Source organism: Piliocolobus tephrosceles, chromosome 3 (assembly GCF_002776525.5).
Source record: "Piliocolobus tephrosceles isolate RC106 chromosome 3, ASM277652v3, whole genome shotgun sequence".
NCBI lineage: Eukaryota > Metazoa > Chordata > Mammalia > Primates > Cercopithecidae > Piliocolobus > Piliocolobus tephrosceles.
The window spans coordinates 15,065,316-15,085,304 of record NC_045436.1 but is presented as its reverse complement, the minus strand read 5'-3'; the positions used below and the strand labels follow the sequence as shown (position 1 = coordinate 15,085,304).

General features: G+C 34.7%; 1 protein-coding gene across 2 annotated transcripts in view; it reads right to left on the bottom strand.

Annotated features, from left to right (window-relative positions):
- Positions 1-1,137: 1,137 nt before the first annotated feature.
- The window catches only part of GLRA3 (glycine receptor alpha 3), a 169,551-nt gene continuing 150,699 nt past the window's right edge, over positions 1,138-19,989 (bottom strand). The window contains exons 8-10 of one of the 2 annotated variants that reach the window (XM_023226760.2): positions 15,887-16,030; positions 13,562-13,606; positions 1,138-1,792 (exon numbers count right to left, since the gene is read on the bottom strand). In XM_023226760.2, coding sequence (XP_023082528.1) covers positions 1,514-1,792; positions 13,562-13,606; positions 15,887-16,030 — 468 coding nt within the window. In that variant the 3' untranslated portion in view covers positions 1,138-1,513. The remainder of the gene's footprint in view (positions 1,793-13,561; positions 13,607-15,886; positions 16,031-19,989) is intronic. The other variant, XM_023226766.2, reaches the window with a different exon arrangement.

Here is a 19,989-nt window from a genome sequence, read left to right as displayed (position 1 = left end):
TCTGAGTTCATTGTTTTCTTAGTGTTTAAAGTTTTCTCTGTGAATAATTTGGCAGACTGAGTTTGTGCATCTGACCAATAATTAAAACACCTAAAAGGCTTTCCAAAGCTTTTCCAAATACATTGATGGTAAAAATAGTTAAAAAAAATAGCAAAACTGAAAAAGAGTCAGAGTCTGGTTTTGTTTACCAAGAACTCTATCATACATTTGCACCCAATTACACTGCAAAAAACAAGTTACTAATGCTCTGTTGTTGTTGAAGTACTCCCATGGGGTCATTGAAAAATTTTAAGTAAAAATTTCATTTAAAATTATTTTCATCTTGCGAATGGCTTAGATTTTGAAATCATTAATTCAGAAATAGAAAAACGGTCCCCACTTTATAGAAATGACTTACTTATATCATTTAAAGTTAAAACTTTCCCTCCTTATATTTGGAGATAGGAGTTGAGACCCATAAAACATTGCTGGGAAAATTGTTTTATTAAAAAATCTTTCATGAATCCATTTTTGTTTTCATTGTACTCATTTTTATCAAAATGTAAATACTTGAATCCCACTGAATTTTAAAGTCACATTCTAAACTAAAATATAAATGTCTTACTGAATTTTGTTCAGTTATATCAAATTATTAAACACAATCATACACAGTTAAGCAGCTATTAAAAGTCTAACAAAAACAAGGTGCTGGCTTGAATTGTTCAATGTTTGGCAATAACTAAAAATACATAGCTATAATACTTATTTGAAAACAAAGTTGTTTTCCATATTTCCACCTTCGTTCCTAGAGATATAAAGTTTAAGAAAAGTAGACTGTGATTGTAACACGATCTCTTATGTTATTTGTTTTAAATTTGCACAGAGGAAAATTTATTATTCTAAACAATTAAATGTAGTATTCCAAACCATTAAGGTATTTTAATGCTCTTATTTAAAAATTTTCAAAATTACATATATTGATTAAATAGTATTTATATGTACAATCCTCCATTAATATGAGTGAATTTCCCACTGTAACTAATTATTTTCCCATTTCATAACTATACTATAAGAAAATAGTTTTAAATTTCAAACTATTGGCTTTTATTATCTTTATAATTTCCCCCTTTTCCTTTCATAAAATTTACTGTGCAAAAATTTGCTTTTGTATGATTTAATAGCATTGAATTACAAATTAAGGAATTTCAAAGTAGTTTTTGTGTCTGTTATTATGAGATATTATATAACATATAAACACATTGGCAGTAAAGCTTCCACTTACATGGTTTACTGTGAAAAAACAAATCACCTGGAATTAATATGAAATAGAATCCCCTAATAAATATTTTATATTCATTAAAAGAATCTTATCTCTCATGACTTTGCATAGCTAACCAAAATACGAAGCTTTTCCATATGCCGTTTTAATACAATGGTCATCATTTATACACCACACACACACATACACATACACACCTATGGCAAAGACACTTTCTTCTGAAGTGACCATTTGCACTTGCATGCCCCCAGAGACTTAATCTTGCTGCTGATGAATATCTTCATGCCTAAGAATTTTATAGATAACCCAATAGAAAATATTAAAAATCAAAAAAGCTAATGGGAAGCAGGCTCGGGAGATGGTGTCAATCTTCTTGGCCCGGTCGATAAAGACCTTCCTCATTTCATCAGGGCTTTTTGGCATTACCTGGACAGGGTGGTTGGGGCCCTTTGGAGTCATGCCGTCCTTTGCTTGTAGACATGGTCCCATTCCATAGGCTGTGAAGCTGAATCGGCTTTCCCTTACCTCATCATCCTGTCAAAGAAAATGTGACAAAGCCCTTTAATAATAGAATAGAGCATGTATAACAGGCATGTCAGAATCATAACCAATTTTATCACGATTAATGTTTACATTAATATAAGGGAAAGGTAACTGAAGCATATAAAGATGAATTGGTTTTGATTCCCCATTGAAGTTTTATTTATTTATCCTGCCGCATTGTATAGATGCGCCCATTAATAAATGTGAAATCCCAAAGGCTATGTTTTAATGGGAAAACTAAACTCTGATATTTTCTACATATTGCTTGAATATCTAAATTAAAACAAGATAAAATCTATTGTGTTATATATATTCATAAACTAGTTTTTTTTTTTTTTTTTTTTTTTGCATTATTTGTTTAAATGGCTAAATGTGTGATGTCGAGGAGGAGCATACCGGGATCATTGACTGAATTTTTCTTTCTCATGGAGACAAACCTTTTCAAGCTTTTTCTTTCAATTTGAAGTCAATTCTTCAGAAAATACAGTCTAGTTCCATAATACTGCTTGGTTTATGTTATTCTCCTTGTATGCTACTTTTCTGTTTTACATTAACCTTTGTGGAATACTTAGAAGATAGCCATGTATTCTAGTTTATATACGACTACCTTTCAGGCACATTGATTTGGTTGAAATTGTGAATTATATCTGGCAGAAGTTTATTTCATGTTAAGAACATAAACTTTACATAAATTTATTATTACTATGTTCTTCTAAGAAGTATCATTTCTTTTAAATGTGGCAAACTGAAGATAATTTTCCATGTTTGTAAATGAAAGGACTTAAAGAAACATTTAAATAAAAATTATTTAATAATATATAATAAATGAAGTATGCTTATGAAATATAACATTTAATAACTTATAATGCAAATTAATAATTTACTTTAATACATTTATTTAGAATGTAATGGTAGCTGTCTACCAATGAGTAAGGGTTTATTTGATTACTAAATTGAAGGTCTAAAAGATGAGAAGACATTTAATAACGTTGTTATATCTCTCCTATGATAATACTTTTTCATAATAATATAAAAGATAAAATAACTGGCTTGAACTCTTGAAAATTATGGGCCAGTCACAGTGGCTCGTGCCTGTAACCACAGCACTTTGGGAGGCTGAGGCAGGTGGATCACGAGGTCAGGAGATCGAGACCATCCTGGACAACATACTAAAACACCGTCTCTACCAAAAATACAAAAATTAGCTGGGCGTGGTGGCACGTGCCTGTAGTCCCAGCCACTCGGGAGGCTGAGGCAGGAAAATCGCTTGATCCTTGGAGGTGGAGGTTGTAGTGTGCTGAGATCGCGCCACTGCACTCCAGCCTGGGCGACAGAGTGAGACTCTGTCTGCAAAAAAAAAAAAAAAAAAAGAAAAAAGAAAAAGAAAAAGAAAATTATGTTTGTTCTGTGAAAGTAGCTCCTCAATGAATAATATATTATAAAGTATGAAAGTAAAAAATAGAAGTTATTATGGATTCTAAAATGAGAAGATGACCAAAGTTGATACAGTAAGGTATAAAATAGTTATTTTGGGAATTATGAAAGTAACATGATTCCACCTGAAAAACAAAAGTATATGATTATTGGAAAATATTTTGACTATAAAATATATAAGCAATTGAATTTTGAGGACACAAGTTTGAAAGAAAAACGGACAGTCCAAACTACCTGAGACTACTGTTGTAAGCTTGCAAAAATTGAAAGTCAATTTTCCAGTATTCTTTAACAAGCATGTTCATTTAGACTACCATTTCTTTGGCATCCATGAAAATTTTAAGGCAAATTATAAATTTTTCCATATCTTACAAATGGAGTTTTGTAAGTAAAGTTTTCCATATCTTACAAATTGGAATTAAATCGTTCTTATGTAAGTGCTAAAATAGTATCCTTATAACTCAGAAAATCATGCTGGTGTGTGCATTTTTAAAGGAAAATGTAGGCTACCCGGGTAATTTGCACTATTTTGTGTATAAATCAGCTGAATGTTGAAGTATAAAATAGGCTTTTAAACTATAGCAACCTATGTGTTAAAAAAATCTATCACAAAGTAAGACAAAGGATAACTTCTCAGGGAGCATTTCCAATGAGGTGTTGACATGTTAACTGAAGCAGTTGAGAAATTCATTATCAAAACGCTCAGATAACAGGATTATAGCTGATGTGCTTAATAAAGCAGACTTCATTGATTACCTTTCTAATTATCTGTTATGAATAACTTATTTTAAAATCTTTAGAGACCTTAGCTGCTCATCTCAAAACAGAGATAATCTATTTAAAATTAACATATTAGTGAGCAATTGACTTTTTCTCAATTGTATCTTTCCATATACCTGAGTGTGAATAAAGAGTTAACATCCAACCTGGGCTGTTACAGGAGTGCTGAGAATGACCCCTGATTCCTAAAGCATCATTTTCTTGAAAACAATAGAGGTAAGCTATAGAGGGAATTGGAGTCGGCCTTATTTACTGGGAGGGGCTGCACCTGCACTGGGGGAGCTGCGCATTGGCCTGAAGATCTTTGGCCCAAGTGACTAGATGGTGTACAAGTGTGGTTTGGAATAAAGGCTGTGATTCTCTGTGTGAAGGCGATCATATATACCCTGACTTTTGTCCATGGCAGCTGTACCTATGTGTCCTGTGTGATGAGGGGCAAAAGAAGCTGTGCTCTTGAGAACTTGCTGAGTCTCCTGTGCGAGGCAGATGCTGGAGGCCTGATGGGTGTCCTGCCTCACGTCCTCCTAGGAGACTGAGTGAACATAAGGTTGGATTAAAGCCTACGGGTGTGCTGAGAGTCTGTATGACACTTGGAACCCCAAATCGCACCAGTGGTGGACAAAAGCTGACCAGGCTTTCAAGCTTTGAGACTCAATCTGACCAAATGTTCCAGGAGGGAATTCTGAGGAGAATCTAATGCTGATCCAACCTGGTTTTGAGGTAGTCAAAGTGCTACAGAAAATAACATGCTGAATCTTACTATTGGAATCTGGATGGCACAGGTTTATCCCCTGTTGAATTGGCAGATGGATGATCAGTGAGATAAAACTGAGGGGAAAGTGGCTCAAGAGACAGTTAATTCCTTGTTTCCTATTAATAATTTTGGGGGCTGGGGGTGGAGGCTCATGTCTGTAATCCCAGAATTTTGGGAGGCTGAGGCAGGTGGATTGCTTGAGCTCAGGAGTTGGGGACCAGCCTGGCCAATATGACGAAACCCCATCTCTACCAAAATTATGAAAAATTAGCCAGGTGTGGTGGTGGGTGCCTGTGGGGTCAGCTAACTGAAGGCTGAGGTGGCAGGATTGCTTGAACCGGGAAGCAGAGGCTGCAGTAAGCCAAGATCATGCCACTGCACTCCAATCTGGGTGACAGAGTGAGAGATCCCGTCTCAAAAAATAAAAAAGAAAAAAAAATCCTCCTCATGAAACAAACTACTCCGTCTCAAAATCAATCAATCAATCAATCAATCAATTGGTGCTGTGAAGGGAAACTGATTGATGCTCTCACTGCTGTGAAATGTAACACCTCTACAGAAGAGTAGATATGTGAAGTATAGCAGCAAATCTGGGCTGGCCATGTGACAGTCAGAAAGAAGCCTACCCGAACTGTATCCCCCGACCAAAACTCAGGTAGGCACTGGGTTAGGAGAGTCCTTAGGCATGAGGCCCTTATTCTGGGAAGGCAGGAGGGTATTTAGATTCATGGGTACATTAACTCTTGCAGCTGCTACACTAGGTTTTACTGATGAGAAGAAAATCTAGGCTGTTCAGAAGAAAGATCATGGCCAGAGGTACATCTATAAGCTCTCTTTAGGTGGCTGTTAAGACACAAAAAGAACACAGCAAAAATTGACAGGATTTCTGTGAACAATTTCCCAGCACATTATCGCCTGCTGGGAGGATGGAAATCTGTTCCAGTTTTGGCAGCGGACTCCCCTAAGCTCAGAAGTTAAATCCTACGGTGCCAATGGGGAATGGAACAAAGGGCACTGACCTAGGGTGCTAAATTTACTCCATCAGTTAAGGCAACTGAAACAAAACAGCCTGACTCAAAGGCCAGGATTTCCTTGCCCAGTTCTCGATGGGATGCTATGACTCTGCTGTGGTTAAAGATGAATTGTCATGGGGGTAGTGAACACAGCTTCTTGCAATTACCTGATGCCAGAGCAAAGTATGTAGTAATATGCTGGGGAACAGGAAGCAATATAAAGACTGAAAGAGAAACTGCTTGAGCAGGGAAGGAGGCAAAGGATCAGCTATAATAGTAGGTATCATGGTCACACTAAAAACTGTAGGTAGGAAAAAAGAGAGTAAGATATACTCAGTAGGTGGCACTGCTTTTTACCAAATGTATGATTGGAAAGGATGTGATACATAAATGAAGGATCCTGGCATCTCTGGCTTGAGCCTAGTCCTGGGCAAGTCATTCCTTAGCCCAGTTTTAATTGGAAGTAATAAAATGGGAGCCCTTAGAATTGCCTAAATCTTCCTTTGTAGGAAGATTACAGGAACTCTCAGATCTGATTAAGGGAATGGCGCAGGGGTGCTGGTTTTCATTAATTCTCTCTAGAATAGCCTGTGTGGCCTATAAAGCTATATGGATCCTATAGGCTGACTGCTGACTATTTGGGTTCAGTAAAGAAGTTTCCCAACAGTCTCTACCATGCTGGCTGGATGTGGTGAAAACTATTCAAGAGTTTTGGACCCAAAACTCTATCCAAGAGTTCAGGACAGAGATGGCTGGTTGGATTTGATAGTCTTGACTGATGCTTTGTTTTTAGTCTCAATGGTACAAAAAAGTCAAACACAGCGTGTCTTCATGTGAGGTGGACACAATTTTAATCTTACTCTCCATCCATAAGTGAACCTAAATTATCCAGTATGTTGTCACAACCGAATAAGAAACAATTTGGTCCAGATAATTGTCAAAAGTAAGTTGTTTAATAAATGATAATTTCCCTCACCAAGCAGAAAGTCAAGGAGAGTTTGGAAACCAGTGGCACCTTTGACTAGGTACAGGTGGCTAATTAATCCAGATAAGATGCAAGGTCCAGCCCCATGAGTCCACTTACAAAGCATAACCTGGTCTGAGGACATTAGCTACAAGTCACAAACATTAAAGGACAAACTGTTATTTCTTCTGCATTCTACTATTAAATAAATAAATAAATAAATAAATAAATAAATAAATAAATAAATAACTTGTGGCCCTGTTGAAATTTGGCAGGTACATTTTGGATGTCTACTGGCCCCACTGTATAAGGTAACCAGACGGAATTTCAAAGGGAAACTAAAGCAGACTGTGCGAGATCTAAGGCATGTAGTAGCCAAGCTGGTCTCTCTGAGGTCTTAAAATTCACTGATTGTATAAGTATCTGCTGCTAGAACACACATAGACTGGAGTTTCTGGAAAAAGCTCAATAGTGGCACTCTAAGGTAGCTGCCAGGATTCTAGACTAGAAAATCCTCTGACTTTGTCAGCAGGTATAATCTACATGAATGACAGCTACTGGTATTCTCATGAGTTCTGGTTAGAAATAGCCCCCAAGACCGAAGGAATCTGAAGGACATCAGTCTATATTTAGGCCTGAGATACCTACCCTATCATGGGTGATGTCAAAAAGGCATCCCAGTCTAAGTGCCGTGACAAAATTTAAATAGTATATTCAAAACGGACTCAAGGGGAGTGACTCTGGAGAAGTGTATCCTGCCCATGTAAAAAGCCCCTATGTGACAATGGGCCAATGATGGACCCTGCAGTTGAGTACCCAGAATGGTCTGAACCTCATGACTGTCTTCCAACGGAGGCAAAACAGACCACCTAGTTCACCAATGGAAAGTCCCATGTTGTGGTGAGAGCTTGTCCTGAGTACCAACAAGAGAAAACCTGTATGAAAATTGCTTTTGGCTTGAATCTTCTAAGGACAAGTGCTAACACATAGTTGTAGATGAAATACTTGGGGTTCTTGTCCATGGTTTCTGGAGGATTCAGTGGCTTTTGCCTGAAATTGACAGATATTCCATCTTGGGTTTTGTTGTAACAAAAGTCATAGCTGAATACACTATTAAGGGCTTGGAACAAGGCATTTTTATATCAGTTTGGGCTTCTCAAATAGATCTCACTGAAAAATGGAACACATTTTAACCCAAAATGCACAACATGGCCCAAGAGCACAGCATAGGAAGAGTATATCATATCCCATCTGCCCAGAGAGCAAAGGCTTAAGCAGATATTGGAATGGTCAATTAAAACATTTAATTATCAGAGATGAGACGACAAGGACATGCAAAGTCTGCATAGCCTTAATTTAGCTAGTTAACTCTCTTGATTCTTGGTTTCTTATTTCTGCAAAATATTTATTATACTACCTATCAGTTCTTTCAGGGTGAGAGAAAATATAAAACACCAGACAAAGCACTCAAATTGCTGCTATTATATTATTAATATTTTGAGTGTAATATTACATTATTCTAGAAATTGCACAAACACAAAAGGAAAGAATACTAATAACAACTTGAATCATTTTACTATTAGATGTTTTAAACTCAGAGTGACTAAACTAGTACTAAAATACTATGTAAAATAGGCCTACCCAGTCACCTGTTCTCCAGGAGGCCTTGCATTTGTGCACTATTACACTAAAAGGTTAACCAACAGCATAAAAGTAAGAAGGCCATTCACCCCTCAAGTCCTCACTGCCTTATTGTTACAATACAGGGGTTTTGCCATATGACTGCTAGAATTCCTTGCAAATCTAACTTATGCAAAGAGTCTTTGTGTTTTAAATGTGTTGTATGAAAGAGTGGAGATCATTTTGAGTGTGCCCATGAGATGAGGCATGTGGAGTTATATCAGGGCCCTTTCAGAAACAGATTGTCAGCTCCGTGGGAAGGAAAGGAACAGACTCCTGTGTAGGGTCCTGTCTGCACTCACAGGAAGACAGGGGATGAGAGAGACCATGAGCCCCTGGACCTTAAAAACATCATGGGATTTTTTTAAATGACTGGCTTATTGGGACTTTTTTGAAAGGTTTCACTTAAACAATAATTTTAAGCATGGATGAAGCTTTTCTATCAGCTTATTGTTATTAGATTACTAAATGAGAAGAAGCACTGAAATATTTTATTACTAATTTCTCTGCTTTGCATTACCCAGTCGTAAATTATCCTGTGTTTATGTATGCTTACATGTGCAGTGATATTCCTTATTGTAATTAGCACTCAAATATTTTTTGAGATAATTTAATTTTCTGGAAATAGCTTCAGCTTACATTCTCATGGATTACATGTCAAAAAAGCAAGGAATAAAAAATATATCTAGAACTTTTGACTCAGAGACATTATGTGTTAGCCAATCTTTAGTGGTTATAAAATTAAGGCCCTTGACAACATAAAATATAGGAAGTGGGCAAAATCGCTGATTAACAAGTTAAAGAAGTAGTTTAGTTTACCCACAAGTAAACCTTCTTACTATGCTTCAAGCATGTTAGAATGGTAGGCAATGAAGAATGGAGACAGCCATTTAGCTACCACACAATTCTTTTTACAGGAATATCATTTTTCTGTAAATTTAAAACTGACAGAAAGGACATTGCAGTCATTATGCTTCTATATCATACTGTGAGACTTTGTATGTCTCTTTCCATTTTATTTCAATTATGCCAAACACTGATTCATATAAAATGCAAGTTATAACTAGAAATATTAGAGACAGACAGAAAATAGAAGGGTGCATACAGTCACTGAATAAAATTGTTTCATCTCTGTCATCAAACATGATACTGTGTTTGTGTTACATGTGTGAGGCAAGGACTAATTTTGTATCTTCTTCTTAGTCTTCAAAAATGACCAGAAAAAATAAAACTTACATGGATGTGAGAGTGATGAAGGCATGAAGATTGCCATTGAGTGTGAACAAAACATTAAGCATCTATAACAGCATGAAGTATTGATGATGTGAAACGCTGTAAGGTATAACAGCATTAAACACATTATTTGCATCTTAATGTTTCTCCCTTAGTAGGTGCCTTTGGGGCAATCTTTATACAATTAAAATATTAAATAGATTATTCCAAATGTCTTTTTGTTAAATACTTTTTTGTAATGTTATTACCAAATGGTAATGTAATAAAGGAAGGACAATTAAATTGTTATTAATTTCTATTTATATTGTTTCAAAATGTGTGGATTATTTTAAATTGCTAATAAACAGCAATGACTCATTTTATTGGGAAGCATCATTGTCCCTTGAGAATATTAAGAACAGATGAAAAATGGGAGTGAATTAAAATTGTTTTTCTAAAATACCAGTCTAAAACAAAATATTCAGTTTCATATATCTACACACATTTTTATATCATTTATAAATGGAAAGTCTAAAATAATGCAATTATAGATGAGGTTTAAAAAACACTTTGTTTTTGTAAGTCAATTGTTAATATAAAATTATTTGAAATTTCACTCCAGGAGAACCCTGCATTTATTATAGATGACATCTGAATTCGCTATTAATTAGCCAAGTGTATATTGGCATATTAAACTTAGATTCAGAAATGGTTCCAAGATTGATAAATGGTAAATTTAAAAGATGTAAAAATTTAAAAATGCAAATTTAGAAAGATGAATGTTTTAGATGAAATACTATAGAGGACAGATAAGAAATCAATGGAGTGATTTATTTTAAAATCTACATATCTATTTCTAGCATAATATGTTAGATTCCCTTACTGCCAACTCATAATTATGGCGTGACATAGGGTATTACAATAGACATCATATGTTAAAAAGCAGCGTTTCTATTTTAATTAACATTGATATAGAAGTCACCAAAATGCATGTAAATTTAAACAGAGATTATATTATATTGTCAAATATTATTGTCCTGAACAGATTTTCAGAGAATATATAGCTATAAGAAATAGCTGAGTTTAACATAAACTAAATATCTAAATATTTGTTTTCAGGGAATAACTAAAATCTTACAATGTTTGTCTTATTTGAGAGGATGCATTTCAACTCCTGTTATTAGAGTCATTCAAATAGAATTTTGTTTGAATCTAAGTTGTTGGGAAATAACTTTTCCTCAGGTATGCATGAAAGACATTTGTAGGAAACATTTAACCTATTTAAAGAAAATCTTAGCTCTAGAACAGCATAAGCTGACCTGGAATGGAAAGATTATTGAATAATCAGTGTATATGGATGCCATATGGCTTTCAAACATGAATCCTTCTCACTTTCACCAAAATAGTATATATGTACGTTTGTATTTATCCTTAGACTATAGACTTGACAAATGCACAGGGCAGAAAATCAATTATTTATTATCCTTAGAAGCTATCTTGAATTATTTTTAAAGTTAGAAAGCATATAAAAACATAAGTAAATAAAATAAAGTTTGTGTACAGATGGTCAAAATGCAGTCAATGATATCTTTATTTTTTCAAAAGATAACCACTGTGCCTAGCAAAACATAAACTTGGTCAGGATTTCTTAAATCTAGAACTAATGGTCCATTCCTATTTCATTTGCATATATAAATAATAATTAATAAATAATCATCAGTAGGGAAACAGGCACTAGAATACTGTGTGCATATGTTTTCTTGCAGCAAACCATTGCACTATTACATTGCATTGTGGAGGAAGCTACATGAAATGCATTAAAGCAATCCCATTTCATCCATAACTCTCAACAAAAAACATGTTTGGAAATACCTTGGCATGTCTTTTTAAGCCTCCAGGATTAAAGTAATGATATCATACATGGGAATAGCAACTCTAGCCAAAATACTTCCATATCATGCATACAGACACACACACGCACACACACACAGCACTGGAGATAGCATCCATGACATGGTGCAGTGCGTAATCAGCACACAGCAGGCTGGGACAGTGTGGGGTGGGGAAATTTGGATACAAGAGCAAACTTGTGTTCTTTCAGAATAGATGCAGGATTCTCTGGTACCTTCATAGAGGAAAAAGTAAGTTTAAAAAAGCTGTACACAATGCCGAAGTCAATGCTGAGCCTAGTTAAAACTTTCCTAGGAACAGTAATTGCATTAATGTAAGGTCCCCTGTTGTGGCAAACTTTCTACAGTGAGACTATTTTATTTACTTTGCCTGATCTGCCTAATTAGAGTACTGAAGAAAATTCATGTAAACCAGTACTCATGACAATAAAGGGCATAGTACAAACATTGAGACTCATTTTGATTCTGTTTATTTCAAAATGTAGATTACTCATACTGTTTCTAAGCAAAATACATAGTTTTAAATGACAAATTTGATCAGCCCAGAGCATTGTTAGTTTAGGGAAATAGTTTTCAAAAAGTCAAAGAAGCCACCACACCCAAATTTGCCAAATGCTTGAAATATTTTAAAAACAAAAGGGATGTATATATGTTCTTATGACTATATCTGTGTTATCATATTGTTTCTTCTATAAAAATAAAAATTTATTGGCTTTCCATAAGATAAGCCTGTTTTTTCATTAGAGTTTTCATAAAGTAATATTTAATTAAATAGATACCTTTCATACTATAGTTTCTATAAACATTAACTATTTAGCTACTAGAGATATAATTATGTTGGTCTTCCAAAGGAAGATTAGAGAGTCTGCTATATAGTCTAATACCCACTTGTATCTATAAATACATATTGCAAACACTATATCTAATTATGTAAATTCCATGCAATGAAAAATTTACAGTTAAGATAATCAAGTAAAAAAGCAAGTGGATAATGTGAAATTATCTTTCAGGGATGAGAAACAAAGGGAGAAGTGGGATGCTGGGAAATAAGATGTAAATATTGGTAGCAAAGGACAATTGCTGAGTGATTACATATTATAAGAGAACTTAGCAAATTCTTTAAAATAATACCAGATCTAGACAATCTGTTATGAGGTTGAGATTACTGCAAGAATTATTTAACATTATGTCTCTTGCAGGGATCCTTACTTGCAATGTACAGTAGAATCATCTGGTAGCTACTTTTAGATATAATTTACCCCAGAAATTAAGTTTAGTAGACAGAACTATTTGTGTGTGATTTCCCAGGCTAAATTCTTGGCTTCAATAGATTTCTATTTAATTTCTGTATACTATATTATGAACTCCCAAGTCAAACCACATATGGACCAAAACTATCTATTTTATATTGCTTTCCTAATATTTAGTCATTATACTTGGACATGTGTCTTTGTGACCTCTTTTTATTTGACAATTTCAAAGGATGCTGCTATCAAAACTAAATTGTTCACTTGCTTTGAGCAACCTCAGCATATTTTAACGTTTAGAATGGATTCTAAAGATACACAGAAGGCACAAAGCATTTTGTTGCCTTATATTGAGGTCTCTTGTGCAACTGCTTTTAGAATTTGTTTGTATAAATAAATTTTCCACTTATTTTCAACTAATTTTGTACAAGTATCTGAGTGTTTCTTCTATGATGATTATTACAAGACATATGTGATATTTCTCTTTAACACATATTTTTAAATCATTTTGACCAATCAAATAGCTCTGTTAAAAAAAATGAAGGGTAATATTTAAATATCCTTTTATTGATGAGAGAAGACAAGAATGAAGTTTTTAGAAAAAGAAAATACCCTTCTTAGCTGAAGGAGGATGGTGTTTGCTCAGCTTTCAATACAAAAGGGGCTGTGTTTCCCCACCAAACACTGCCTTGGTAGTGCAGAATATGCTGTCTGCTTTTTACTGATGACCACATTCCTCTATTTAGAGTTAAGAAAGTCAATTTACCATATCTGAGAAACGGTAAAACTTCTCCAATGCAAAAGCTTCTGTCTGTGGGAAGGTAAAGTGGACCAAGAGGAATTGAGAAACCAGAGAATCAATTCATATATGATTAAATATAATTACACAATTGGTTGTAATTGCATATACCATTTGAACAGACATAGGTAGCAATTAATAGATTTTCACATATGCAAAGTATCTACCCAAACGTATAAACTGAATTTTTTAAAAACTATTTTTTTCATTAAATCAAAATTACATTTAATTACATTTGCTCCCTGAATATATCAAGTAGTTATCAGAAAATAGTAAGATATGACTGTTTTTGCATTTCTGCATTTTCCCAGAGTATCAGTCACCGGAGAAAATGAATGCTTCCCTCTTTCTATGTGCCAAAGAGGAAGGAGCATCAAATATTTTTATTTCACTTTTACATGTGGTAAAACTGAGTAAAGAGGCACTTTGGTAAAAATAATTTTTTAAAAGAAGGATCTGGAATTGAGCATACAAACTTGTCATCTAATACTTTTTCTACTGGATATTGTGATTATTGAATGTGTGGTGGATGTATGATATGTCTGAGCTTTCACACTTTACCCATTCGGACACCGGATGCATAAAACTTCTCTTTTCCAGAATTTACAGGACATGCTTGATACATTCTAAATTGTATAAGGAGAAGGAAAAAGGTAAGGAAATGGAAAATCAAAATGACAAAAAGCAAATCATAATGATAGGGAATATGCATATTGCTTTACTTCTAATTAATGATACTAAAAGGGAAAGTGGTCTTTATCAGTCACTAATACCAAAGAAAGACCAGAGCGTCATCGCTGTGATGCAGCATTTGTACTGTCATTGTTGTTCAACTGGTGCCAGTTATCATGAAAGAAAAGGTGAGAAAGTAGGATGTGGAGAGGGAGAGAGAAGAGGAAGAAAAAGAGATAAAAGCAGAATGAGCAGAAATGAGAAAATATAACAGACCAGTAGACCAGGGTGAGGTGAGGGAAGAAGATAAAGTTAATCTCCCCATCACAGTATGTTTCAGTGTTCAAAAGATATGCTTCTGTTTTCATAAAAATTTGATTAAATGCAAGTCTTAGCACTGTTTTCTGTTCATATATTACTGAATCTCCGATGCTGAATGCTGATATTCTTTCCACGCTGCAGTTAATTGTGTTTATTGGAGCAGTGATGCTTTTTGGAGGGCCAATTAGAAATGATAAGTAAGTTACTGCTTTAGAATATGTTTAATACTAAGTAGACTCAAACACTGAGACGTCAAAGCTTTTTAAACAAGTGTAATAAATACATAAATTGCAGTATAATTTATAAACCATAAAGAATCCTTAAAAAGTTAAACCTTTACATACTTAAAAATGCACACTATGTGAACTATACTATTATCATTAAGGTTTATGTTTTGACTTAAATATGCCAGGATATTGGATCCTTGCCACAATTACACAAAACTTTGACATTACTGTCCATTGCTTTAAAAGACCATTTGCTTTTCAAATGTCTGTTGGCACATTCACATTAGAAGTAAATGCACAGATCTGCTGTTGATAGAGGATCTCTCTTACAGAAAAGGAAAGCGGATTGGTCAAAACCACGTGCATGTCAAGGGAGATGCCATTACAGTTCTGAATAGAGGAAAAACTTCATTTAGGACATCCAAATCCAATTAGGGGTTTACTTCTGAAACTTGCTATGGTCTCTTCATGATGTTCTAAGTTTCTTCCTGGTTTCATCATTTATCAGATAGTAGCCAGGAAACAACAGGACTTTGTTGTGTTTCCCACAGGGTTTCAAAAGAAATGTCTTTAGTTCATGAAAATACGCATTAAAAAGAGACCACAGAGTTTTTCATGTATTTATCATCATGGTATTAGTAAATAAGTAATATTTGATGAAAATAATGAAATGAATTAGCTCTGACAAAGGACTTTTAATAATTACATTTGATGATTTACGTCAAGTGAAACCATTAGAAATGCTCTAACATTGCAAGTAAGAAATGATATAATTCATTAATTAAAATAAAAAAGTGTCATTCCAGGAAGCACATTAAAAAGAAGTTGATGATGCTGTAGAACAGCATCTCATGTCACCAGATATGCTGTTTAAAGTAGAGCTAGGTGTCATCATTTTCTCCCTGAAGCTATTTTTGACATTTTCCGTTTGGATTGGAAAAAAAATGAAAGGAATATTATATTATTTCATCCCCAGTCCCAACTGCCTCTCTTTTCATCTCTATTAAATACAACAAATTCACTTTCCAGTGAAAACTGGGTGCTGCCAAACCCAAAACATTTAATCACTTACCTTATTCTTTCTCTTTCGTCGAAATCTCAGAAGTTCTTTGTGTTGTCTTGATACAAAATTTACAGCTGCATACTCCAGAAGTGCTGAAAACACAAAAAGGAGGCATACTGCCATCCAAATATCAATAGCTTTGACATATGAAACCTAGCCAAGAGAGAAAGAGAGAGCAAGCAAATTCACTTATATTGTTACTTCCTTTGAGAACAAAACTGAGTTTTTCTGATTCTGAATTATGTCATTCATATATAAGTATTAAAAAATAAAGAAAATGACAACTTTTTCTTGAAGTTTTCAGATAGCCATTTTTGTAAATTTTATGTATTAGTTATGAGTATTCTTTTTTTTTTTTTAATTTAGGCAATAGCCCAAACACGATGAAAGGAAAAGTAAGATGAAATATAACTTTACCTTCAGAACAGTATAGTGCTTGAAAAGTGTGAACATTGAAATATAGATAATGCTGTTGGCTTTTTAGTTTCACATTTTCATCAGTATTTTAAAAACGTTTAAAATTGTATTTATTACTTCTGTTAAGATTTTTTCTTTCATTGCATTTATAAATAATATATGGTTATTTGTTATATATTTTGAAATATTTTTAACTTTTATAAAGACAAGTTATAAGGATAGTACAAAGAGGCCAGGCTCGATGGCTCACACCTGTAATCCTAGAACTTCGGGAGGCCAAGGCAGGTGGATCACCTGAGGTCAAGAGTTCGAGACCAGCCTAGCTAACATTGTGAAACCCCATCTGTTTTAAAAATACAAAAATTGGCTGGGTGTAGTGGCAGGTGCCTATAATCCCAGCTACTTGGGAGGCTGAGGCAGGAGAATCACTTGAACTCAGGGAGCAGAGGTTGCAGTGAGCCGAGATCACGCCACTTCACTCCAGCTGGAGCGAAAGAGTAGAATTCTGTCTCAAAAAAAAAAAAAAGAATAGTAAAAAGCACTACCAGCTTCTCCAGTTGTTACTACATTTACTTCTCTACTTTATCTACATTTATTGTGTGTGTGTGTATATATATTATTGTGTGTATATGTGTGTGTATAATATATATATACATGTATATATTGCTTCAAACTATTTGAGTGTAATTTGTAGACATAACACCATACATTCAACAAAATCAGAAATTTAACATTTATAACATTGATAAAATCCTACCACCTAATCCTTAAATCCCTCCCATTTCACCAATTGTCTCAAGAATGTCCTTTTTTATTTAAAAAACAAACGTTTTTGTTATTTTTTTTCCAGCACAGGATTTAATCCAGGATCATGTGCTGCATTTTGTTGTCATATCTCTTTAGTTTTCAGTGTGAGACATTATCTGTCTCTCCTTGCTTTTTTTGTGGTATTGTTACTTTTGATGAGTACAGGCCAGTTATTTTCTAAAGTTTGCCTGATGTTTCCTCATTTACATTCAGATGATGGATTTTTAGTAGGGATTCCTAACGAGTGATTCCCTGTTCTCCACAGTGCATCATATCAGGAGGCACACAATGCTGATCAATTGATGAAGGTAATTTCTGCTACTTTGCTCTATTATAAAATTGCGAATCTTCCCATGCATGGAATATTTTGAAACTATATAAGTATTCTATTACTCTTTAAATTTTCACACACTAGATTTAGCATATGTTGATGATTTTTGGCTGAAACAATTATTACAATGATGGTTACTCAGTGGTGATTTTTTAATTTCCTTATTCATCTACATTTATCAATTCACATTCAACTGTGAGAAAATCCCTGTCTTCTACACTTATCTGTTTATTCCTTTATTTATATGTGCATATACTTATGGATAACTATTTTCTTCCAAGTGATGTAATACATTAACATCATTATTTATTTTGATTCTCACATTATCCCAGATTGGGCCATTAGGAGCCCCTAGATGTTAGCACATATATCATTTTGACAAGTCTCCCTCATTATTTGAGCATTTCCTCACTTTCTGGCACAAGACACTCCAGATTCATCTTGTACTTTTCCTGTTCTGGTCTTTGAGTCAGGCCTTTCTCTAAGGAACTCTTCTATAGTGAAGGGTGGCTTTTAGAAACCAAGATCTGGGCACTGGGTGTACACACATCTCCCTTAGGGGTATCGTTTCTGGGCCCTCACAGTGGACAGAGCTATCAATCACACACACACACACATATTCACACACACACACACACACACACACACATAAAATGTAGCACCTGTATACATTTCTTTATCCTCTCTCTCTATATCTATCCATCTATCCATCAAACATAAGCTTACGTTAGTATCTCTAAATCTAACTCAATACCACAGCATTCCCTGTAGTCTATACCCTTTCTATATATACACAATTTTTCTCTAAAAGTGGGAAACTTGACTCCCATTATCCTCAACATGTATTTGGTCATTCACCATGTATGTGACTAACATCTCAATTCTGCCAACCATCTTTTCAGCCTCAGCGCTTTAATATAATGGTAAAACCAGATACTGTGATCATTCAGTTGATTTTTGGTTCTTATGAAGGTGCTTTTTGTGTGCAGATAGTTGTTCCATTTGGCATTCCTATAGGGGGGATTATGGCTGGAGGCTTCTATTTGGCCACCATTCACCCCATTTGGCTCCTTGCCCCTGGTCCCATCCCGCAATGGCCTCACTGGCCTTGATCCTAACTATCTATTTATCCTGCTCATAGGTTCTCGCAATCTGATAGCATCCTTGACCCTGGTTCCACCAGCCCCAGCCAGCCTCCTTGATTCTGACACTTGCTCAGCTATGGCCTTACAGTCTCACTGTGTCTTGTCACCTCAAAGGTAGAGAAGGGAAAAGAAGGATAAGAAAAACAGCGGAAAAAGCAGACAACTTTTAAAAATGAAAACAAAGGGAAGAGACAGGAAGAGAAGAGTAAAAAGAAAAGCTAGGTCCATATTTTTTAGAAATAGACTTATACAGACCTAAGTCCCTTAGAAAAAGTAATTCAGTAACTTTAAGCAACTGTTTTCATATTCCTCTCAGTTTAATTGGGCAGTGATTTCAGGTTGTAGCTGAACTCGTATCTTTGTATATGTCCATTGCTCAAGGTTGAAAATTTGCTTGAGTATTAGGAAATTACTCAATTAAGGAAATCAATTAGCATTCTACTGTAAGAAAAATCCCTGTCTTCTACATTTATCTGTTTATTCATTTGTTTATGTATATGTGCATAAACTTATGGATAACTATTTTCTTCCCAGTGATGTAATACATTAACATCATTATTTTGATGCTACTGTAAGGAAATTTTCTACTCTAAGGAAATTAAGGAAGTGTATCTTGCAAGCAGTGGCAGCAAAAACATACCTTTTGTGGAGTGAGTATGAGATAATTCATTTTGTTTCATACTTTATATGGCCAATTAGATGTGTAAAGTGCTGTCATTTGCCAAGTATTAGAAATAAAAATGAGAGATACTTTTCTTTATAAAAGGTAAGATGTTTTTCCACCTTTCACTGGAAATGGACAGTTAGCTACAAGTCTGTTTCCTTGCTATAAAAACAAATATCCTTACTTCCAAGAAGATGTGGGTCTGGGAGAACAGAATGCCAGGCTGGGTTCAAGCTAATTTGCCCTACTTCTTTGGACCCAGTGTATAATTATCTTAAGGATCAACACCCTACATTTTGAGAACTTGCCTGTCTTTGTGCTGTTTATGTCTTCTGTATTCTTTCCTCTTTCATCTTCAATATTTAGTGTAGCTATTTTTATGAAACTTTAGCCCGTGGGAATTTTGGACAGATTTAGATAGTAGTTTTAAAGGATAAGTGGCTCAACATTTGGGGGAAAGTTAGAGTGGCAGAAGCGATAAATAAAGTAAGGAAAAAAGCTCTTTCCCATCTTTCCCAGCAGGTTCTTTAGGTCTCAAGCTAGACTTTGCCCAAATCTAGTTCAGAATCCCATGGTACCTGTGCTGACTTGCTGTGTTACCCTAACACATTGCACTGGAATTGTGATTCCTTGTTTTTCTTTTTTTTCCTATTTGTACTGTGAACTCTTTGAGGGCAGATGACATCTCTGTTTTGGTCACCATCATATCAGTGTTTGTCACGTGTACATATTTGCTGAGTCAATGGAC